Source organism: Castor canadensis, chromosome 5 (genome assembly GCF_047511655.1).
Source record: "Castor canadensis chromosome 5, mCasCan1.hap1v2, whole genome shotgun sequence".
NCBI classification, from domain to species: domain Eukaryota; kingdom Metazoa; phylum Chordata; class Mammalia; order Rodentia; family Castoridae; genus Castor; species Castor canadensis.
In genome coordinates, this window is record NC_133390.1 from 134,150,959 (window position 1) to 134,175,794 (window position 24,836).

The window sequence follows — 24,836 nt, forward strand, 5'->3', positions numbered from 1 at the left end:
AGTTAAGATATGTGATATAGTGAGCAAGCAAATATCTTGAGAGACATGGGGAGAATTCCCAAGAGATAAGTGGAAAGTAGAGTGTATCTAAGTTGGACATAGAACATGATGGCAAAACCAAGAGACACTTAACATCCATTAGGCATCTAGTATAAATGTGATGCAGGCAGCCAGAATAGTTGTGAGTTCACACTCTGGTGACATAATTTTGACCACATGTATCCTCTCCCCAAGAAATGCAAACCAACTCTTCCACTATGCAGGAGACTCATCCAGGTGTACAGCCTGCCTACATCTCTCTTATAAATGAGTCTGTGTGTACAACAGTCTTCCCCTACCTGCAGTTTTCCTGGTTTCAGTTACCCAAGGTCCACCATGGTCTAAGAGTATTAAATAGAAAATTCTAAGGTGCTGGCAGAATGGCTCAGGTGGTAGAGCACCTGCCTATCAAGTGTGAGGCCCCAAGTTCAAACCCCAGTACCACCAAAAAAAGAGAGAAAATTCCAGAAATAAACAATTAATAAATTTAAGTAATTTTTACTATAGTGTATTATTTTTAATTATTCTATTTTATTATTAGCTATTATTGCTCATCTCTTATTGTGTCTAATTTATAAATTAAACTTTATCATGGGTATGTATGAAGAAAAAAAACACAGTAAGATTGAGCAGGCACCCACTGAGGGTGGGTACATATATCCCATGCATAAGGGGGATTACTTCTGGCTACTGGACCACTTCTCAAACCTCCACTGTGGTCCCAGTTATGCCATCATTGGCAGGGAGCAGATGCAGCCAAGTCAGGAGGTGTGACCCAGCATCCAGGAAATTTGGTCTCTCTACCTCCACCCCTGCTTGCCCTGAGCCTTCAGCAAGGTAACCTGGTCCACCTCATTACCTTGCTTCTCCCTTGATGTTTCATACTGATCTGATGAAGGTGATTCAAAAGGCTAACTTTGGTCAGCAAGGTTTCCTGATCTCTGGATTACTTCCCTGGGGCTTACCTGCAGGCCACCCTGCACACAGCTATATCACAGATCCGCCTCTGAACCAAGCTCTTGGCACATACCTGGTTGCTGGGCCTTGAGACAACTGCCCTGCCCACAGGTGGTATCTTGGTCTGTTGTGAGGACTTGAGCTACTGGCCTCTGACTCCAACTATTCTCTGTCACCAGTATGCTCAGGTCATGCCCCTGGTCAGTCATCTGTTGGGGCCTTAACTCTGGGGCACTGCTGCTATCTGGCTCCACTCTGCATCCAGGTAGCCACAACTCCAGCCTGTTTGTGAAGTAAGCTAGCCTTTGTGATGCTGCTGTAGTGAGGGAACCTCTGACAGGAGTCCCCTCAGCCCTCAATCCACACCTGTTGACTCTTTAAGTTTTGGGGCTTTGGATTGACCCAATGGGAAGTAAAAACATCTCCATGGCCATTTCTGTCAGGACCCCACTATGTGGCCCATGATCTTAAGAGCAGGATGAGACACTAGGCAGGTAGGCTTGGGGACTCTGTGGGAGAGAAGCCCCATTGCAGTGGAGACTGTGTGTGTGCACGGGCCAGGAACCACTGTACTGACCACAGGTGGGAGCTGTCACTAGAAATGCCAAGTGTAAGGTGGCAGCTGGCAATAAAAAGCTGGCCTGACACATCTCTGTGAGGTGAATAAGTGAACAGATGGCAGGAGTTAAAAGCTAGCACAGATCCCCAGTGGTCTCTTAGACCTGTCTTTAAACTTGTCCCAGGAAAGCATTCCTGACTGTGCTTACCTCCCCCTAGCTCCCATTTGTGATCTCAGGTGCCAACATCTGTCTGCCTAAGCCAGACTCCACGGAAGAACACAGCCCCACCCCACAGATGTAGGGCTGCCATAGTGACAATGAGGGAATGCCAAGGATTTCAGAAGCTTAGCCATGAATATTTCTCTTTCCAAGATAAAATACAGCTCAGCACAAAGTATATCATACTTGAGATAAAATTCCGAACAGAAAGTCAAACCTGAGAATCAACCTGTTAAAAGTTCATATGTTTTAAACAGAAAAGCAAGTTTAGACTAGGAAGCCTTTCCTAAACAGGTACAAAACACAGGACAATGGAAAAGGATAATAAATCCAAACACACATTTTGTGTCAGCACACAGACACGCATATGCACACATACCACAAAGTCAAAAGATGAAAGGAAACATAGCATAAGTCATTTGAAAGATATCTTGCAAAGGGTTAAATTCCCTTTTATGGGAAAAAAGACTAAATCCAGAAAAAAGACAATTTCCTTAATTTTCTTGGCTTACTTTGAGCAGACAATGTACCCAGAAGGAATCCATTTCCCCTCTTGGTCACATATCAATGGTTTAAAGACAAATGGCCTATAGTAAGTCCTCTCCAACTACCCCTATTGAACCACCTCCTACCTGATGTTTTTCATCCAAAACAGAACACAAGTGTCCAGAGGAAGTTACACAAGAACTGGAAAGATGTCCACATCCTTCACAGTGGATTATGCAGATCTAGATAAGAAAATAAGCACTGCAACCCCACACCTCTTCGTGGTCAAGGTGGTAAAAGGAAATGGGGGCTGAATGTTGTGCTGGGTGTTGGACCCCAAGTCTGAAGGGCACAGGGACAATCATCAACTCTGTCAGGACTTAAGAAGGCTCAGGAAGAAGTCCTATTACCTTTTCTGATGAGTGGGCACAGGAGAGAACCCTCCTGCACTCTTGGCAAAGCCCCACTTCTCTACTCAATGACCTCACCTCACAAATACGCCCCCAAGTACTGTGGGTCAGAAGGAGCACAGGTACTGCCTGTTCCAGCTACTGTTGCTGCGTAGGAAGAGTTTTATTTTACTCACAACTGTGGAAATCATCAAGGTTTAGGAAGGGCCCTTGTATCTCACCAAGGGTGTCTCATGGGGCCCAGTCAGGAAGTGGCTGGGACTGAGTTCAACACCAGTGGGTAGGAGGGTTTTATATCAACTTTATTGACATATAATTCACATACCATATGATTTACCTTTGTGATACACAATTCAATGACTTTCAATATATTCACAGTTTTACATCCAAATCACAATCAATGTTAGAGCACTTTCATTACCTTAAAAGGTAAACTCCATATTCCTTAGCCATCACTCCCTAATTCTTCCATACCCTTCCAGCCCTAGGCAATCACCAATCTGTTTTCTTTCTCTATAGATGTATCTATTCTGGTCAACTCATGCAAATGGAATTATGTTATTGTCTATGATTATTTGAGTCCAGTTTTATTCACTTAGCATATTTTAAAGGTTCATCTATGTTCTATCCTGTATCACTACTTCATTTCTTCTTGTTGCCAAATAATAGTCTCTTGGATGGATAGCCCACTTCTTATTTATCCATTCACCAATCAGTAGGCATTTGGGTTGTTTCTACTTTTGACTACAAAGATTAGTAAGTATTGTGATGATCATTCCTGTTCAGGCTTTTGTGTGGACATGCGTTTATTTCTTTTGGATCCTAAGAATAGCATTATTGGGTCACATGATAACTCTGTATTTAACTTTTTGACACATTATAATATGTTTTTTCAAAGTGACTGTACCATTTTATACTCCCACCAGCATGTATGAGGGTTCCAATTTCTCTATATCCTTGCCAACACGTGTTATCTGTCCTTTTGATTATAGCCATTCTAGTGGTTAGGAAGTGAAACAAATAGTAAGGATTTAACAAATGATTCAGAGGAAATTTCAATTTCTATAATATTAAGGAACTCTTGCAAGTAATTTTCTAAAAAAGACAAAATATCCAATAGAAAACTTGGAGAAGAATCATAAACACACAAATTTAGAAAAAAGAAATATGTCTTTACTATACAGGTGAAAATATGCTTAACTTTTTGCACAATGAAAGTTCAAATTAACCAGCAACAAAATGTCACTATTCTCTTTCACTTTGGGAAAAAAATTAAATGACAAGACCAGACTAATTAAAATGACAATGCCAGGTTGATAAATCTGGCAGAGGGGGTATCCAGCAGTAACTAACCATTAGTTCAGCAATCTCTGTTCAAAATTTAAAAATTACATATTCATGCATCAAAGTTCTGCATCTAAGACTTTATCTCACAGAAATATTTGCCTATGTGCTCAAAGTTGGCAAAAAGCTACTCACTGCATCAGTTACTAATAGTAAAAAATAAAACAAGGAAGGAGATAGCTACCCAAATATGTATCAATAGTAGAGAATTAAATGAAATTTATAATATTTACAAAATGGAATCTAAAAGGAAGTAAGCCAAAATATGTGTATGTGCTGAAAGGAATGAGACCTACTTACAAACATGTTACAAACAGGATGTAAGACTCTAAGCAAAGAAGGATCTGGATATGTGAAGAATAAATATGATTATTTGTTAAACTCTAAGGAAATCTGGTTGTTTCGAACCATTTCCAGCATTGTACCTGAGGGACAGGATTGCACAGAAATTTCATTTTCAAAGTTAATTATGTTTATATTACTGGTTATCTTCTTAAGGAGAATTGCTCTTATTAAAATAAGGTTAAAATTCCATAGTGAAAATCAAATGTAGACAGGCCTTAAGATGAGGAAAAGCAAGTGGCCTCCCTATTCCTTATGTCCCAGTTCCATTTCCCAGGATGCATGAAGGATACTGTGAGCCTTAGATGTGAAGGATGAGGGTTTAGTTCACGTACTAGTATTTTATTCCTCTCTATTCCTCTTACTATTTCAATGGATGTGTGGGTAGATACTGTCCTAGCTACTTTTATAAATTTAAAATTTTAATGAAACCTCTCCTGGTTCATCAGTTCTCAGGAGTCCTTTTGGAACTTCACCTGCAAAATAAGGTATGGGCAGCCTGGCCTTTGCCATCACCTCCTTCTCTCATCAATTGTCCTCATGTGTTCCTTCTCCATGACTAAGCTTTGCTTACTGGGCAACCTAAAACACTGAAATCAGCAGACACATAGCATAGAGGTCCAGAAGCAAGGAAAGATTTCTCTTTTTTGGTAGGACCTCTGTATGATAACAAATGATCAATTCAGTTTGATGGAGCTGGGTCCTTAAAACATGAGGAAGGTGACATCAACTGGCATGTAAATGGACAGAAGGGAGATAAGTCATGACCAAAGCTATGGAGCTGGTTGAGCTAATGCAGCCCAGAGAAGGAGGGATCAGAATTGTCCCAAGAAGGTCATGCAGTAATGGCAGTAGGTACTGGAGTGGGCAATGGAGAAGAAGCAGGTATGGGCAAGAAATGTAGGGGTGACTTTAGAGCAAGTGGAGTATCAGACACAAAAAAGATGCACCTGTCTCAGGTGGACCTCACCCCACATATCCTTGACAATCAATATCTAGCCACTACCCCATTTTGCATTCCAGTAACACTTAGGAACATCAGAAATTATCTTATTTATTGCTCACTAGTTTGTCATCTGCCCCACTTCCACCCCACCCCATCACATAAAGGGGACCTTTTCCACCTGTGATAGCTGAATAATGTCCCATAATTAGTTGATATAGTCCTTATTCTGAACATAACATTTGAATAATTTGCTATTATTATCAATGGTACAATGATCACTCCATGCATCCTTGAACATACCCAAATTCTGGCTTAGGACAAATTCCAGAAAAATCACATAGTCAACAAACATGCACAAGTAACAAGAGTACCAAAATGTATCTTCTCCAGCTCCACAAAAGAGTCTGTTCATGTGTATATGTATGTGTATGTGTGTATCAGAGAAAAGAGAGAAGCAAAGAAACAGAGTCAGACATAGAGAGAGAAAAAAGTGGTAACAGAGACAATCCATGAGCAGTATATGTAATTCAGACTCCTGAGTTGGGGTACAGCTCAGTGGGAGAGCCCTTGCTTAATATACACAAGACCCTGAGTTTGATCTCCATTCACCACACAAAAACAAACAAACCATAAACAAACAAGACAAAACAAAAAGCAGAAAATAAAGTTGCTTTGCAAGACAAAACAATGACCATCTGTCTCATTTCCACATGAAGGCCAGCAGAGGGAGGTGGGAGGAATGCAGAAAAGTAAATGAAGAAAGCCGTAGAAACAGAGAGAAAAATATAAACTGAATAGTCAAGTAATGGGAATAAAAACTGGCTTTGAGGTGAAACAAGGATCCAGATGCCTTCCCCCACCTTGTCAACAAAGGAAGGTAGGAACAACCCACACACTGGCACCTTCTTCCCTCTCCTCTTATCTCAGCAACTTCTGTACAGCTGAGGCTCTGGGTCTTCCTCCTCCCTCTGCTGAAGGCCTGGAGGCTGGCCTTTGTTCTTCCTTCTCTTTCCTCTACCTCCTCTGCCCAGGAGGATTTCTGCCATGTATAATCACTTCCCAGTTCTGGGCTTAAGTCTCCCAAGGTATTGGTCCCTGTCCCTCAAACCCATATGGGGCTGGGCAGCAGCTCCGGGGGCATTTCGCAAATGATCATGCCTCCTGTGTGCCATGACTTTTCTAGCCCTTCCTGACTTAGGTACACAATCCCTCTCACTTAACCATGACAGGTGCAGGCAAAAATGCCTGCTATCACTGGGCCACGTTCTGTAGATTGTGTCAATTTTTGCTCTATTTTGAGGCACTGATATAATTTAGGGTGCATTCAGGCTCAGAATTATTACATCTTCCAAATGAATCATGTTTTATGGTATTACATAGGAGCTTTATTTAGTACAGCAAGAGGTATTTTCTGGGGTCTTCTATGTGGTGGCAATTCTCTAAACATAACACAGTCAGGGCCATCCCACAGAGAAGGAATACTTACTCAGGTAGCACAAGTAAGTCCCCTTGACCAAGCAGCCTTTTCATGAGAGTCTCTTGGGTTCTCCAGTTAGCAACAAACAAAAAGATGCTTTATCTCCTCTTTTCTAAAGATTATACCATCTCTTTCATTGTCTTGCCTCATTACATTTTCTAAAACATCCTAGAAAGTCCTCTCTACGTGAGAGTAGAGACTTCTTGAGACTTATTTTCATCCATCATCTCACATATAATCTTTCTTGGTCATTTTGCTTTACAAAGTTATCTTTTACCAACTTTGGTTCCTTAAAAAATATGGAATTACCTGTGTTTTAGTAGGGATATTTAACCCAGTCACATTTTTGTTATTTCTAGTATTTTCTTTGAATCAATATGCAACTTATTTGCTTTCTTTCCTTTCAATCATGATTTCTAGTGCTTTTTTTTGCCACCATTGGTGCTTGTGGGATTGAGACTGTTTTCTGGTAAATTGGAAATTCTCCATTATGGTTCTTTTCTGTTACTTTGACTCCTCTGTATTATAAATACAACTGTTAACAATCTTGAAATAGGGAAATGTTCTGGATTAATCAGGCTGGTGCAGTGTGAACACAAAAGTCCTTGTACAGTAAAGAAGATGATAAGAAGGTTAGAGAAAAATGCCAGAAAGCAGAGGAAAGAGAGAAAGGGAAAAGGAGATGGAGAGACAGAGAGAGAGAGAGAGACAGACAGACAGACAGAGAATGTCAAGGAGGCTATACTACACTGGTGACTTAGAGATGGAAGAAGGGTGCCCTTATGCTGGAACTTTGGCTAGAAAGAGCAAGTATCTGCCAGAACCGGAATGATAGGACCATTTAGAAAATGGCAGCCACCTTCTTCCCCAGCTTTCACAACATTTTTGACTTCTTAAACAGGGTTTGGGTGAGGGGGCCGGAACACTAAATGGGTAGTTGGTAGGAGGAAGCTTCTCAATGCGTCAAAGGTGTGCTTAGGAAGGAGAATCTCATGGAAACTGGTGGAAGTCAGTAGTGCAGTGGATCTATCCTGTGTCGCGAGGGCCCTGGTGCCCTCTCCCCAAGTTTATGCCCATCAGGAGCTCCTCCACATCTCGATATGAGCAACTGAATCTTACTCACTTTTACTTAAAATGTGGAAGAACAGATCAGATCAAAACACGACCTTCAACTTCTCTTCCAATCGTATTGCTCTGAGAAAATCCCTCCTTTGTAGGCATCCCAGAAATGCCTTGAACTGAAGGCCCAAGGTAAAGTTACTGAAGTAAATTGTTGAAATAAATCAAGTACTTTATCTCTACCTCTCTCCCCAGTCCTCTATCTCTCTGCTCTAACCTCCTCCCAAACTGGCCACAATCCAACTTGAGTCCTCCTGTAGTACCAAGGATCTGCCAAAGGCAGAGATACTGTGCTGTTTCCCAGGGAGTGATCGCCCAAGAAACACTGCACAACTGAGGCCATGAAGTCTGCTTTCTTGCTCTTGGATTAACATCTGGGAAAGAAAAGAGTCCCATCACTCATTCTCTCAGGGATTCATCATTTACTGGCCACTTCCTCAAGCAGAAGCATGAGCTGTAAGGAAGGCCCCAGTTCAGGACAGTGCCTAGCCCAGCAAGACTCAGTCTGAGTTTAGAATCCCTGGGCTATAGTCCTAGTTCTGGAATGTTACCTAAGCCCTCTTAGCACTTAGCTTTCTCCATGGAGCAGACAGCATTACATGGTTTGTAATCCCATATAGTCATGGGTCACTTAAAAATTGGAACATGTTCTGAGAAATACTTCTTTAGGTGATTTTACCATTGTATAAACACTACCTAGTTCTACTTACACAAGCCTGGGTTCTATAGGTCCACTATTCCACATAGCCTCTTGGTACAATCAAGAGATAGATAGACATGAAATGTATGATGCTGCTGATGGTGTAATCAGACAGACTATTTATAGTAAACTGTTTTAATAAATAGGAGAACACTCTAAAATAATGATACAAGTAAAGTAAGTAAGCCAATAGCATGGTCATTTATTATCATTTCAAGTATCACATATAGTACATAACTGTATGTACTATACTTTTATACCATGATCAGCATGGTAGGATTTTTATGCCAGCATCACCACAAATATGTGAATAATGCATTGTACTACAAAGTTAGGATGGCTGTGACATCACTGGGTGGAAGGAATTTTTCAGCTCCATTATAATCTTTTGAGTCCACTCTTTTATATGGGGGTCCATCATTAACCTGAATATCATCTGGTACATGACTGTAGCCTGATTCATTGATTCTTCTTCTAGCTGGGCCCTTGCTCCAGGGGCTGCTGCATTGGGAAAGATCTTTCAGAAATTTTCCTCATTTCATCACAAGTTCCCTTTGTCAGAAGGAAGTGTGGGTCCCATCCCCAGAAATTTTGAGCAATCCTCTGACCTACAGCCTGGCTCTGGGTCCTCTCTTAGGAGTAACTCTCATTGTAACACTTTGCAAGTTTCAGGTCATTCTACACCAGGGTCAAGTTCCTCACCTTTGCAATAGACAATGTGAGGCTGAGTGAGTAGATACAGAAGGACTCCAGCGAGCTCCAGCAAACACATGGACACACTTTGCATGAACACTGACTTCTGCAGGGCCACCTGATGTCCCTGAGGTTTCTAGCCAGAAGCAGTAGACAGGGCTCAGAAACAAGGCAAGCCAGTTCCCCACACATATGTACACCTTGAGGTAAGCCTACTATGTAGGAAAGCTCCTTGGTGGTCTGTCACTGCAGTGTCCTTAAAGAGGGGATCATGAAGGCAGAGATCAAGGACCACGAGGAGAAAACAAAACAGCATTGTTACCCTCTCATGATTGCCCTCGTGACACTGGCCCCAGATTCACATTCCTGGTAATGGTGATAAAGGGGTACATGCCGCACATGCTGTCTTGTGCTGAGATGGAACCTGAGGTCAGGGCTCCCAAAACTTGAGAGCCCCCTATCTTCCCATCGAGAGCACTCTGTTCTTTGGGCAAAAGCTTTGCAGTCTGTTTTGTCCTTGGCCTATTTGGAGGTTGCAACAGTCAAACTGTGTCAGTTTAGGAACAAAATATACAATAGAACTAATGTTTCAACTCTAGCAGGACAAGATCTACCATGGGCAGTGGGAGGAAGTAGCAGGGGCTAGGACTCTTCTCCTGCCCGTCTGTCATCTGTCCCCATTGCCCTGGCTGCATTCCATCAGTGACTCACAAATGTACATCTCCAATTATATCCATAACCTCAACCAAGAAAAACCACCACTCCCCACATGAAAGAAACTAAAGTTATTCAGCATGTCCACTTCCTCCCCTTCTTGCACCCCAACTATCCTGTCTGAGATAGGCAGGGGTGGTATGGCCCCCAAGGTGTAGGAGAGCAACTGGGTGTTGAGTTATGTAGTAAAGACATTTCTTTTTTTCTTCCAGATTATGGAGGCTGCTCTCATCCTTGGATAATGGTCTTCTGTTGTATGTGAAGCCAGAGCAATGACTGAAATCTTTCTGACATTGAATCATTTCAACTCTCTCCTGCATCCTTCTTTCTCTTTTAAGGAATCTGGGCCCCATCTCAATAATTCAGGTACTTATTTTAAGTTCAGACTGCTAGCAAACTTAATTCCATCTGCAATCTTCTCTTTGCTATAGAACATAACATATTCACAGATTCCAGGGGCTGGGATGTGGACATTTTGGGCCATTATTCTACCTCCCATACTCACTGGGAATTCCTGTAGTTATGGGAGAGGACCCCTGGGGGAGCAATGGCTCCCAGTAGAAGAATGCAGCTACCGTCATTGGAGTCCTACTGTCAGTAAGAAACACCCCAAACTTTGCTTCAACTACAGACCATTTCCTGTTGCCACTCACTCAACATTGACCAAACTTAGCCATAGACCAAAGGACTCAGGAGTCATTGAGAGAGTCCATCCTAGGACCTAGATCTGATAAGTAATGAAAGCCATAAGACCTATGGAGCCCAATACCTAGGTGGAAATAAGTACTGGGTATACTTCAGATAATATATGATATATATGCAATACAAATAAATAAATATGTGCATTTTTATGATTCTGTCATTCAGAAGAGTGTAATATAAATATAAAATATCCATTATAAATATAAAATTTTATGTTCATCTGAAGATACAAAGGTAGAAAGGTCAACTGAGAGTTTAGTACATGGGGAAGTGAAATGTATTTAAGGAGAGAACAAAATGACACAATCATCATATGCTGCTTTGTAATTTTCTGAATGTCAAGTTAGCACCTTTCTTTTACTTCACAGTTATGGAGAGCAAAGCATACAGAATGTGGTGGGAGACTGAGGATAGAACAGCCTCCTTCTCTGAGCCCTGTATTGGTCCCAAAGTTTCACCCCACTGCAGCAACCCTGTCCAGATCCACCACACTGACATCCAGAGACAGTCATTGAGAGAGGGTGCCCTGGGCTTGGGGGTCACTTCTCATACTCCCTTCTCAGGGGCTGCCATCTGTCCCCGTGTCTTGATGACCATCTGTCCCTGTCTCCTTTGTAGACACTGATAATACATCTGATGTGTCCAAATGTACCAACCACATAGAAGAGGAAATCCCCTTCCTAGACACTCATGCAGGCCCACTTGCTTCTAACTCTGCCAGGTCCCCAGGGAAAATGGTCCTGCCACAAACCACTCACCCTGGTAATGGGTTGTTAGGTGGAGAAGGTCTTATGCCTTTGAGGTCCCTGGCCTCATTCTGCCTGGGCAGAAATATTCAAATCTTCACCACCTACCAGGCCAGGGAAGTGAAACATTGCTCATGCTGTGTACACTTGAAATACACTTGGCCTCCTGAATCGTACTCAACACTATGTTTTAAAATGCACACATCACATGGAACCCTGGGCTCAATCCCCAGCACCACAAAAGTAAAAATGAAATAAATAAGACAGGTCATTTTGAAAGCTTTTTAATTGTGATAAAATACATATAACATTAAATTTACCATCTTAACCATTTTTAAGTGTACAGTACAGTAGTACATTCACGTTGTTATGCAACCCATCTCCAAAACTTTTTCTTCTTATGAAACTGAAACTCTGTATCCATTAAACAAATTCCCCGTATACACATCTATGTTTAATGATTACTTACTACAAAGAAATTTTCTCTCCTGTTTGCATACTTCCTTCTCCACATCATTCCCTTTCCACTCTTTCCACTTTCCATTCTCTCTCTCTCTCTCTCTCTCTCTCTCTCTCTATCTCCCTCTGAAAGATTTGGACATGAACATGCAGATGACCCTTCTGATTTCATTGCCCTCCCCTTCTCTTTTTGTGGCCATTGTTCATATTCAAAGAAGAAATATAAATCCCCCAAAGAGATCCCAAAGAGGAGGGCTGCTTATCCTGCTACAGGGATCCCCAAAACAGCTGACAGATCTACTCAGGGCTCTCAGGGCTCTCAGGGCTCTCAGAAAGGAAGAATCCTCAGGTCTAAGGAGGTATCTAGAAGAAATTTGTTGAGTTACCACCCACTGTATTCAGACCTTTATAAGGGATTATTATCTAATCCAAAGAGATTCCTCCTTCTATTTGCCTTGGGGAATGGAAGCAGCCCTCCCTCTGTTCTTTGTACTAAGTGATCATGAAGTTGACCAAAGGTGAGTGACCATTCTTGAGGCTAGAGAAGACTCCATCTTTTGTCCCCATCTGCTATGAAACTAAAAGACAAAACAGCAAGCAGAGAGGCATGTCTGAGGAAAGCACATTGGTGACAGCCCTGTGCCAGCCTTTGCTCTTTTATCACAGAAAAGGGTAGACACAGTGATGGAAGGGATTCTCTAAAGCACCCATTAGACATTGTCACACTGTTTCTTCAACACGGTGAATTTGCCATTCCAGGGAAGTGCTCCTACCAAAAAGTTGCAATTTAATTTCTGAAAAAGACAGCAATGATGACAATTAGCAGTATGCCAAAAGAAAATGTTTTTTTTACAAAATGTCCTGTTGCTAGGTGTCACCTTAGGAGTATGCTAGAAGGAATACCACCACCCACCAAGAACTGCCCCAGCAATCAGCAGAGCCAAAGGCTGCAGATATCCAGTGGTCAGTAGTTCCCCAGAGGGAACTCTGGTCCATACTGACCACAAGTAGACAGCAAATACTAGCACTCATAATATTCTGGTGGGAGGTTACAAGTAAACTTAACTCTTAATTTTCTTTCAGACTTCCTAATATCTAAATAAAACATTTCTGAATTAGATATAAATTAATATATGCTGTTTAAGTAATTAAATATCTCTTTTGTTCTAATAAGTCAGTCAGGATAGGAACAAATTAGAAGATTCTAGAGCCTAAGATATCTTTTGTTACAATGAGCCCTTCTCTCCCTTTAAAAATACCACCAAAATAACTACAAATTCTGTATGTGTATAATCTGTGGATGAATGAGTAACTGGAAGGATGGATGGGCAAACAGATAGCTACACTTGAAAAAATAGCAAAGGTCATCTCAGATATGGTGGAACCATCAAGGCACTCAATGGAGTTGATGGAGCAGATGGAGTCAGAGAGAAGACAGTTTATTGCATATTAAACAAATGCAATAAAAATAGCAAATCGAGATGGTTTAAAGGCAAATTATATCATCCTTTGGAAATTTCAAACTCCTTCAGTCTTTAAGTGAATCTAGAACACAGAAAAAAATGAAAACACCTGTTCTCACTGTATCAGACCAGCAAAATCCCAAAACTAAATGTAACTGAAAAATAAAGTAAAACCCCAATTTACCTAGTAAATAGCAAAAATCTTAAACGTAAGTTAATGAATTAAAGCCAGATACATATTAAACAATTACTTTCCCTAAACAATTACTGTCCCTTCCCAGACTTTACCAAGTAATATAAACTATGTGTTTGAACCTGGATCCATGGACCTTGTATATGTATGTGTATACATGTGTGCACATGTGTCTAATTACCATTCGTTCTGAGTTACTGGTAACATTCAGAGAAGGTTGAGAATAACTCATGTATATGAAAGCAAAATTCCTAAATAAAAAGTGACATATTGAATCCCACATGCCTTTCATGTTCAAGCTAGGCCCAGCAGACTGGCTTCTGCAAAGAATAATGGCAATAAGAAGGCCACTCTGCCATCAGTGAGGTGGTAACCACAGAGTAAGTGCACAATTGACATACACAAGTGCATCCAGGCAATGGCTTTTAAGAAGTGTGTTCCTGGAGCACTCAAAGAGATCTGGAAAGTTGCCACAAAGGAGATGGGAACACTGATGTGTACATCAACACCAGGCTCAACAAAGCTGTCTGAGCCCAGACAACCAGGAATATTTACCATATCCCATCTTGTACTCTTGTACTGTCATCCAGAAAACATCAAGGATGAAGATTCACCAAGAAAGCTCTGTACATCAGTTACCTATGTACCTGTCCCAACATTCACAAACCAAACCATCAATGTGAACATAGACTACCCACTGACAGTCAAATAGCTATAAAACTGCCACAGCACAAAAAGTCCAAGTGCACCAAATTCCAAACCTGTAAGAGTGGCTCAATATTAGGAAATCTATTGTTTTAATTAATAATATTCATAGGTCAAAGAAGAAAAATGACACAACTTTCTTGGTAGATATTAAAGAATATTTGATAGAAGAAAAATCCTTAGTTTAAAATCCTTAGCTTAAAAAACTCTTGATCAAAAGAAAATTGGAGGAACTTCAGAAACCAGTTTGATACATTTGGTAATATTTGATAATAGGACATAGATACAGGATATATTACCATTAAAGGCAAGAACAAGAAAAACTATTCAGTATTATTACCCTTCAGCATTATCCCAAAAGCTTGGAAAGAGAAGAGGTTTTCATGACTAATAAATGTGGGCTTAAAAACATGTGCCTTAAAAATTGAGAAGGCTAATGAAAACTTTAGAGGCAAGTACACTCCTTAAATACAAGCCTCCTTGAACTTCTGTAATGTTTTCCACAAAGGTAACAACTTTCCTAAAACCCCAGGAGCCCAGGAGAAAAATATCAATTTAAACAACCGTCTTCCAAATAACAATAAAAGGTCTGGCAGAGTGCCTCAAGTGGTAAAGCACCTGCCTAGCAAGCACGAGGCCCTGAGTTCAAACCCCAGTGCTACCAAAAAAAAAAAAAAAAGAAAGAAAAAAACAAATAACAATAAAATATAAAACACAAAAAAGATTAGAAGACATTAGGATCTGCTCAGCATTCAAATGTTTGTCCTAGACATGATAGGACTTGTTTGAGCATACAGAGGCATTTTTAGTCAAACATAATAGGCATACACTCTGTTAATTATACATGCAATTTCTTGTTCCATGTATAAAGTAGTGGTTCTCAAGATGTGGTTCCAAGGCCAGCAGTAGCAACAGCATTCCCTGGGAACTTGTTAAGAATGAAAATGTTTGTACCCCATTCTGACCTGACTGAATCAGAAACTTCAGGTAGGAGCTCTAGGTCTGATGCCTGTTCATATTGGAGAACCACCCTTGTAAAGAAAGAAGCCAAGATACACTTGTTGGGCAAACCTGCAAAGTACCTGAGAACTTCACCAATTTGAGGTTCAGAACTGTGACATGAACAGTCTGGGGTTCTGCTTTAACTCTGAGATCAAGAAGAATAGGCTTTGGGCCAGAAAAGGTGACTCATGCCTATAATTCCAGTTATGTGGGAGGCTTGAGTAAGAGGATCGTGGTTAAAGGCTGGCCTCTGGCAAAAGTGAAACTCTTCCTGAAAAATAGACTAAAAAGCAAAAAGAGCTGGGGATGTAGCTCAAGTAGTAGAGCATGTGCCAAGTGAGTCTAAGGCCCTGAGTTCAGCCCCCATATGTTAAAAGAAAAGTATAGGCTTGAGGCTAAAAGTCTCTAGACCAAGTCAGCCCACTGAAGGGCTTCATGGTAACATTTGCTGAGCCCCTGTTGAGCCCTGCAAGAATCAACTATAAGCCCAGGAGGCCATAAGCCAAGAGCTCCTGGAGCAGCTGTCAGCCAATAATAGAGGGAAGTTGGATAAATAACCCAGATTCCTCCATTGTAAAGTGATCTAACTCTGAAGTATGTTTGCACAAATGATGAGACACTGTCTGGTCTATACATTGTCCAATTTCCAGCACTTGTAATACCAAGTGCAGATAAAAGCTCCTGGTGCCAGTAAGTTTGTGAGTAGAAGAGGAAATAAATGGATTTCCTTTGCACCTGCACAGGTGTGAATGAATGATAACAGCCCTGCAACAACTGGGTGACTAGTTTGGGTACAAGAGGACAGACTTTCAGAGATTATATGTCAGCAACTTTTCCTGCATCAAAAGTTCAGAATCAATGGAGCCCTTGAGATAAGAGTGGCCTTGGTGACATCTTGCCTCTGGATGAAGGTCAGGGTAAAGGCTACAACCGTGAACCTGCACCCTCTCCCTAAAAGCCACAGGGTTGAAAATCTGGGGCTGAACACTGAGAGCCATGCAGACCTACAAGAGAGAATCCATACACCCCAAGTTTTTCCAATCACCCAGAGGATTTCATAAACCCTGTGGGACTTGGATCCACCAGGGTTGTCACAAGTGGTTGGTTTGTCACTTACCTTTTCCAGTTTTGACTTTTGTTGAATGTTACAGAGTACATCATTGCTTAAAGGCTTCCTGCAATTGCTACGGACAATTTCAACATCAATAAGGAATTCCATATGATAGGTGATCTGTCAATTATCAATGATGTGATTTTATTCAAAAAGGTTTTATTTTTTATGGTTTTATTATATATAATAGTTTTACAGGGGGACACATTGTGACATTTACATGTGTGCTTAAAATATATCTTAGTTCGATTTACCCCCTCCATCAATCTCCCTCTTCCCCTTTCTTAAAATAATTTCAACAGGTTGCATTCTTCTATCTTCATATATGGATACAAAATATATCCACCATATACACTCTCATTCCCCCTTCATTGTGCCCATCCCCATCCCACTGGTACCCACCCCAGAAAAGACCTGTTTTTCCCTTTTGCCCATCTTTATTTTGTTAATTTTTTTGAGTAAGTGCATGTTGATAGTCCAAGGGTGTTTTGCCTTGGCACTTCAGGTCTGTGCTTTTGTCAAATTAATCCCCTACCCTCCATACTTACTCATTCTCTATTGTTTCCCTAATGTTCCACAGCTAACTGTTCAGTGCATTGTATTATATTCATATATACATGGCTTCTTCCACTGTTTTTCATTCTCTAACATTTTCTTTATCTCCCTCACCTCCTGTAGCCCTCTCAGAAATATTTCCCAATACAATTTTGTTCCCTCTGTCACTATTTATATATATATATAAAATCATATTTAACTTATAGGTGTAGCTTCCACATATGAGAGAAAACATGCCACCTCAAAAAGGGTTTATTTTAATTGTTAAAAGTTTTCACAAACACAAAAATTCTTCTCACTCTGTCTCTCTGCTTTCCTCTTCCATCCAGACACATCTTTAGGCTTTATGAGACCTTTCCCTGTTGCTACCCTCAAATCTCAAACAGATTCAATTCAACTTTAGCTGTGTTTTATAGATCTGTCTTAGAAGATAGAAGCTGTTGTGATAACATCAAGAACCAGCAGAGCTACCCATTGGGTTTGGGAGTTAGGTTTACAATTAGGGAAAGTGAACCTGACAATCAATGGGACTTCCTGTTAATGCAAGTTGAGCAGACCTAATCCAAAAATCTGACATCTTAAATGCTCTAAAATCTGAAGTTTTTTGAGCACTGACATGACATCACAAGTGGAAAACTCTACCCAACCTCATGTGATAGGTTGTAGTCAGATACAAGTGCAATAAAAGTACTATATAAAATTACCTTCAGGCTACATATATGAGGTGAGAAACACAAATGAATTCAGTGTTTAGACTTGGGTCTCATCCTAAAATATCTCATTATATATACAATAATATTCCAAAAATCCAAAAAATGTCTGAAATTCTTCTGGTGCATTTAAGATGTCAGGTAGGGGTCACTAAATCTGTGAAACAGTCCTTGTTACCACTCACCATGCTGGCTCTCTGCCAGGCACTGGTCTCAGGGTTTTGTGCATGATAACTCAGCTAATCCTCAGTCCTCTGAGGTAAAGTTGTCATTCACTTTTATTTTCAGGTAAGGAAACTAAGGCACAGAGAGACTGAGTGTGTATCCATCAGTGACTGCTTCAAACTCAAGCATCCTAATATTATGATCTGAACCCCTAATTGCCAGCCACTGTTGTCTCTGCCATCTCTGCCATCTACTAATCCAACCAGAAGGTTGAGGCACCCCTAAATGCTGACTATGGGAAAACAAGAACCTAATACCAGGAGGCTGGACCATCCCAATTGCATCTTCACGATTCCTTTCTAAAAATAAGTAAACCAGAGTTGTCATTTTAAAACTCAATCTTGGGGCTGAAGTAGAGTACAATCCCCATTGTGGGTTCAGTCCCCAACACCAAAAGAAAGATAGGGAAAAGGAAGAAAACACCTTAAAATTTATCACATGAATCCTAAGGACTCCCTGACCTAATTTTTTATGACTTTTTAGTGCTCCTAAAATAAACATCATGACTATCCCCTGCAAGGCCTAGCCTGGAATAGTCTCTGTCTACCTATTCAACCAGTCATGGCAGCAGCCTCACAGAAGCATTCTAGAATGCCTGACTGCTCTTTCTTACCCTTGCAACTCCAAAACCTCCCTGCTCCCATGGGGACAGGGCTACCCTATGTCCTATATTATTCCCAAACATGCTGCCACTTCCTGTGGTTCTTGCGTGGGGTTTCCTGCCTCCAGGAAGAAGCTCCTGAAGAAGCTTTTAGCCCATAATAGATGGGAGTAGGTAAATAATCAACCCAGCTTCCTTGCCTGTAAGGTGGCCCAACTCTGAGGTGGGCTTTGCATGGCCTCCAAGGAGTCAAATCCTATCTACCCATAGCGGTCAACTTCTCATTAACTTACCTTGCATGGAACATCTTCCCCTCTAACCTCCTTGGGCTTCCCGAGATGTTCTCTCAAATAAACTAATCGTCCATGAATTCTAGCATTAGGGTCTATTTCTAGAAAAATGAACCCAAACAAAGCATTTCCCACAAGGTTCCTTCACCTTTTAATTCATGCTCTGCCTTCAGGTCTTACCTTTAATATCACTCCCTAAAGTGGTGGTTTTCAGCCATGACCGTGTCCTGGGTCACATTCAGAAGTCCTCATTTTATTGGTGAGGGCATAACCTGTGCAGTAGGACACTTACATGCTCTCTAGGTGTGAAATATTGGCTAAGGAAGCCTTCTCCTGATATTCAGCACCTCAATGTACCATGCCACTAAAACAGACACCACAACTCTAATACCTGGCTTAGAGGATTTCTTTTCAACTGGACTTCTGGCTCCATTAGGGCTATGATCATTTTTATCCATCTTATCACCCTCATCTACAGCAGCTAGTACAAAAGAGGTTTATGAGAAGCTTATTGAATTCATAAGCTACTTAAGTACCAAAGAAAGTGAACTATGAAGAAACGTGAGAAAGTAACAAGACTTGGATCAATTCCTTTATTCCAAAGGACCACTCTGAACTGGCACTCAGAGATAGATTGTGGAGTGTGCCCAGTCAATAAAGGATGCTACATCACCAGCATCATGTCCTAGAAATACAATGTTAATAACATGTTTTTCCAAGGCATGGAGCACTTGAGTTCTGCCAACAATGACCTACTTGTTGAACACCTCTACAACTCAGTCCTCCAAGTTTCATGATATAATTACCAGCCACACCACCAACCGACAAAGACTGCTATTTGTAGTCAGCTACATTCCAACACTGAGGGCCTTTTATTTGAATAGGGCAGTGACCACCATGTCGCAAACTCCAGGGAACACCATACCCATTGTAAATCACATAGACAATGCTTCCTAGGATTGGACAATCCATGGCCCTGTGAAGACAGACAGACTTTCACAAACAAAATAGTATGTCTCCTCTTCCACTAAATAAATGGTGGATTAAAGAGGTATTTTATTAATTTATGGATTAGATAGTACCATGTGCCTCTCTTCAACACCACCTTCCCTGTTATGTGGATAGCTTCAAATGTAGTCTGTGGCAGCATTGCTGAAAAATACTCATGATGCTTGATTTTTCTCCTAAACTTAGCAAACTCATGAGCAATTGCTTTGCAGGTTTGAAGTTAAATGAGTTTTTATATGCAAACTACTTAGAGTGCTATGTGTGCACTATTGTTACTTGCAAATATTATGCCTTGAGCACTCACATATTGAGGATTTGTACCTATCAACATGTTTCTCACATGCCCACTTTTTCAGTCTGGTTTCCACCTTCCCACCACATGCAAATGTCCCATTTGGAGAGATCACCTTTACCTGCAACTGGGCCCGCAGTATCTTGGACACCAAGAAGACATACTTGTCCTTGTTCTCTTTGTTGTATTCTTGCATGGCAAACCATACACACTGCTTCACGTTGGCATTTGAGGCATTGATGGACTTTAATGACTGCAACACATTCACTTCATTCTTTACTGGGTCTGTGCTGGACACTAAGGCCACCAGAATGGTGAAAAGGAGTAGGGAGAGCCACCAGGGTCTGGTCATAGAGCCTCGGTCAGGAGGCACAGATGTGTCTACTCCTGTTCTCTCAGGGCTGGAGCTGGAAATGGGGTGGCTGCTACTGCCGTTATTGGTTCTGTCAACCTAAATCACACATAAAGATTCTCTAAAGATGATTGTATTTATTTGAGTTCATCAGTGCCCTGAGATAGGAATACGTGTGCCATAGTAAACTGTGAATGTATTCAAGAAGGATGAAAGGAGGGAGCATTTTAAAAGGCAAAATGTGAACACGTAAAACATTTTGAAACAAAGCCTTGGCCATAAGGATCAATAATAAGGGTGTCATTGGTCCAAGGTTAAATAGACACTTGTTAGGGAAAATGTCCTTGCAGAGCTGTTTTCTGTATAAAGCTGTGATGGCCTTTGTGCAAGGTTGTGATTCTGGCAGTCTTTTATGAATAAGTCTTGTCATCAGGCCCATATGCCCAAGGTCCCTCCTTCAGAACCTCCCAGCTTTATGTATTCATTTACTTATTTTTGTTTAAGACTTGACAAAAATGACTCCATTTTGATTCTGATTGATTCCATAGTTCAAGGATCTCACCACAACAGGCTGTCTTCTCAGTTTCAGCCCAGCTGAATTCAAGACGGAGTCATTAAGGTCATCTTTTAGAGCCACCTGTCTCCTTGTTGAAGGAAAGCCACCCATGGCACCCCAGTTAGTCTCTGCCACCAGCTTTCCTCTCTTTCTTCTATATGGATGTAGTCTATGTTTCTGGGAGGAACTTGCTTCCCAGGTAGACCCTAACTTGTCCTTACCTGTCCCTGTGTCTCCCACCATTCACTGTGGTTACTGTAGCTCAGCACCGTAAGTCAGAACTGTGAAAATTGTTATGCCTCAAGGTTTCCTGGCCCCAGCCCTCTGTGACTTTCCAACCTGCTCTTTCTGCTGGGTTCGTTCTTTCTTCTTGTGGAGTTGAGTTCTGGACTGGCTTCCCCAGCCCGTGGTTCTCCTGGGTCTCTTCTACTTTCAATTCACCTTTATGCCCTGATCAGGAGACTCTGTGGGTCCTGATTACTGGTCTGTGCTCATCCTCTGAGCCCAGGTCCTGCAGAAAGGCCACACTCTGTGATGCAATCCTACACCTGTGACCTTGCCTCAGGTAGGATACCTCTCATCTGCTGACATCTAGCCTTTGGATCCAAGCAGCTCTCAAAGAGCCACAGTGAGCAGTCAAACAGCCCCTCTGCCCCTCTTCCCCACCCCGCACATACACATGCACTGCCCATAGAGGGTGTCCTTGCAGGTCTCCTGCCCACCGGTGCCGTGACCCTAGTCTATTGAATGCCTGGCCTTTGGGCTCCAGTTGTTTGAGACAATAGCTCCTCCCTCTGTCCTGCGAGGGCCTGGGCCTTGGAGGGAGAAGGTGGGCATGCCCTTCTCAAGCTCTCAGAGATTCTGCTGTTTTGTGAAAATCCTAAATCAGTGTCCAGAAAGTTCCTGGAGGGTCAAAGATTTGGTCATTCATCTCAGGCTGCAAAGACTGATGTCTTTTGACCACAACGAGGGACAATACACAGTAAATGCAAATAGACATAAATTTGCCAGGTAGGTTGTAAAACACTGCCAAATATGAGTGTGCTGTACTATTTTTAAACAGTATCCCTACTGGTAGATGATTTGATTGATTTTTATTTTCAGCTGTGGCCATCAGTACTGTCCTGAATACTGCTTTAGTACCTTTAAGAAAATACACGAAAGATTATATGGGGAATTATTGTAAAAGCCTTATATAAATGCAAATTTACTGTTTATTGCCAAATGATAACCACTGGTTAATAATGTATTAACAATTTTCTAATTTTAACCGTCTATTAAAAGCACTTGGGGAGTTTTAAGACTCCAGGCCACACTTCATCAGTAAAACCAGAATCTCTCAGAATTCAGGACACCAGTGATTTTTAAAGTTCCGCTGGGGTTTCAATATGCAGTCAAGTTTGAGAACCAGCATAGTGCTTCTGTGCTTCTTGAATTAATGTGCACATGAAGCCCGTGGAAGTCTTGTTAAAATTCAGGTGCTTATTTGGCAGGTCTGGGGCAAAACCTAAGAGTCTCCTCTGTTTAACTAGCTCCAAGGTGATGTGGACACTGCTGGTTTTCAGATCACAGAGGGGCATTGAATTGTGAGGAGCTTGCTTCTCAACCACTTCACCTTCAGCCCACTTATTCCTCCTCACTTGGATAGAAGAATATGTTGTATCAGTTTGACTTGTATTACTTGTATTGTTGGTCAAAGATATGCATATTTTTCTCAGTATTTCTTCTTCCATTTTGTCTCACTTATTTTACCCATTTTCTCTAGTGTACCCTTTGTCTTTTTTATTAATTTCAAGAGCTTTAGAGAAACCCTAGAGCAATTAATGTTTTGTTTTCAATATGTGCAGCAAGACTGTTGTTCAATGTATCTTTTACCTTCTGAATTTATTCATATTTGATATTAATTTTTCCATAAGAGAATTCAAAATTTTTATGTATTTTCGTAGTTTCTGACTCTTATGACTTTCATTAAAAGGCCTTCTTGATTTAAAATTTTTAACTCAGGCATTTTATTTACATCTTAATAATTTGTAAGATGATCAAATATACTCTCACATTCTCCTGATGGAACAGTAAGCTGTTACCTTCTTTTTGGAAAGTGAATTGGTAAAACATTAAAATCCTTAAAAGCATCCACACAGTTTTCAGCCAGTGGTGCCACTTTAAATCACCTTGAAGGGAAAATAGAATGGATAAACTTTTACAATGAAAGATGTTTAACATAACTACAATCTGGCAACCTTCAAATATATCCACTGTTAATAAGAATATAAATAAACTCATTACTTGGTATCCACAAAAGATTGCTCTCAGGATCCTCATGGATACCAAAATCCATGATCTCTCAAGCCCCTCATATAAAATGTGTAGTATTTACATAGATCCCCTCCCGTATACATTAAATTACCTTTAGATTATTTATGATATTTAATGCAATGTAAATTATATGTAAATAGTTGTCATTCTGTGTTGTGTGGGGAGTAATAACAAGAAAAAAGGTCTACACAAATTCAATAAACAATATTTTCATCTGTGGTTGGTTGAATCTACAGATACAACACCTGTAGGTACAGAGGACTGACTGGATATAACAGTATAAATAAAAGGAAACTATTGTGATGACTTTAAAACTATCTATTTTATAATTGCTTGAGAAATAAGAGCAACAATTGACAAAAGGGTTGTATCAAATTAAAAAATGTCTACACAGCAAAGGAAACAGTTACCAGAATCAAGAGACAACCTACAGATTGGAAGAAAATCTTTGCCAGCTATCCATAGGATAAAGGATTAATATGAATAGCTCAAAAAATTACACACCAAGAGAATAAGCAATCTAATAAGTAGATAATTTAATTGAACAGATAGTTCTCAAAAGAAGTACAAATAGCCAATAAAAACATGAGGAAATGTTCAATATGCTTAGCCATAAAGGAAATGCAAATCAGTGCTACACTTAGGTAGCATCTCACCCCAGTCAGAATAGCAATTATTAAGAAAACAAACAACAACAAATACTGGGGAAGATGCAAGGAAAATAGGAACCCTCATACACTGTTGGTAGGAATGTAAGCTAATGCAACCACTGTGGAAATCATTATGCAGGTTCCTCAAAAAACTAAAAAGAGAACTACCATATGGTATATATAGATCTTTTTATAGCACTTCTAGGCATTTATCTGAAGAAATGTATGTCAACATACATTAGAGGCACCTGTACACCCATGTTTATAGAAGCACTATCACAATACCCAAACAATGGCATCAACCTAAGTGTCTATCAACAGATGAATGAATAAAGAAAATGTGGTATATACACAAAAGAGTATTATTTAGTCATAAAGAATAAATTATATCATTTTCAGGAAAATGGATGGAACTGGAAATCGTCATGCTAAACAGAATAAGCCAGAAAAAGACAACTATTGCATGTTCTCTCTCATGTGCAGAATCCAGGGAAAAAAAGAATGACATAAATGTAAAACATGGGGACTGTTTGGGAGTGGGAACCAGCAGGATAGGGGAGGGCAAAGGGAGATGGTGAGGGGGACAATAATTTATAGTTCATGTATGAAAATAGGATGAAACCCATTAAAACTTGTAGGGTTTTGTTTTGTTTTTCTGGTACTGAGGGATTGAACTCAGGCCCTTACACTGGCTAGGCAGGTGCTTTACCACTTGAATCATGCTCAAAACTCTTTTTGCTTTAGTGATTTTGGAGATAGAGTCTTAGATTTTTGTCTGGGTCCAACCTGGACTGTGATCCTTCTATTTATGCTTTTTGCATAGCTGGGATGACAAGCACACTCTACCATGTCCAGCTACTGGTTGAGATGGGGTCTTGAAAACATTGACTTCAA

At 40.6% G+C, this 24,836-nt stretch overlaps 1 protein-coding gene across 1 annotated transcript; it reads right to left on the reverse strand.

Annotated features, from left to right (window-relative positions):
- Positions 1–12,623: 12,623 nt before the first annotated feature.
- Cst8 (cystatin 8) lies at positions 12,624–20,420 on the reverse strand. Its single transcript, XM_020181880.2, has 3 exons — positions 20,190–20,420; positions 16,394–16,507; positions 12,624–12,707 (listed from the first exon to the last, which is right to left on the reverse strand). Exons 1-3 carry the CDS (start codon positions 20,418–20,420, stop codon positions 12,624–12,626), a joined length of 429 nt encoding a protein of 142 aa, XP_020037469.2.
- Positions 20,421–24,836: the final 4,416 nt, after the last annotated feature.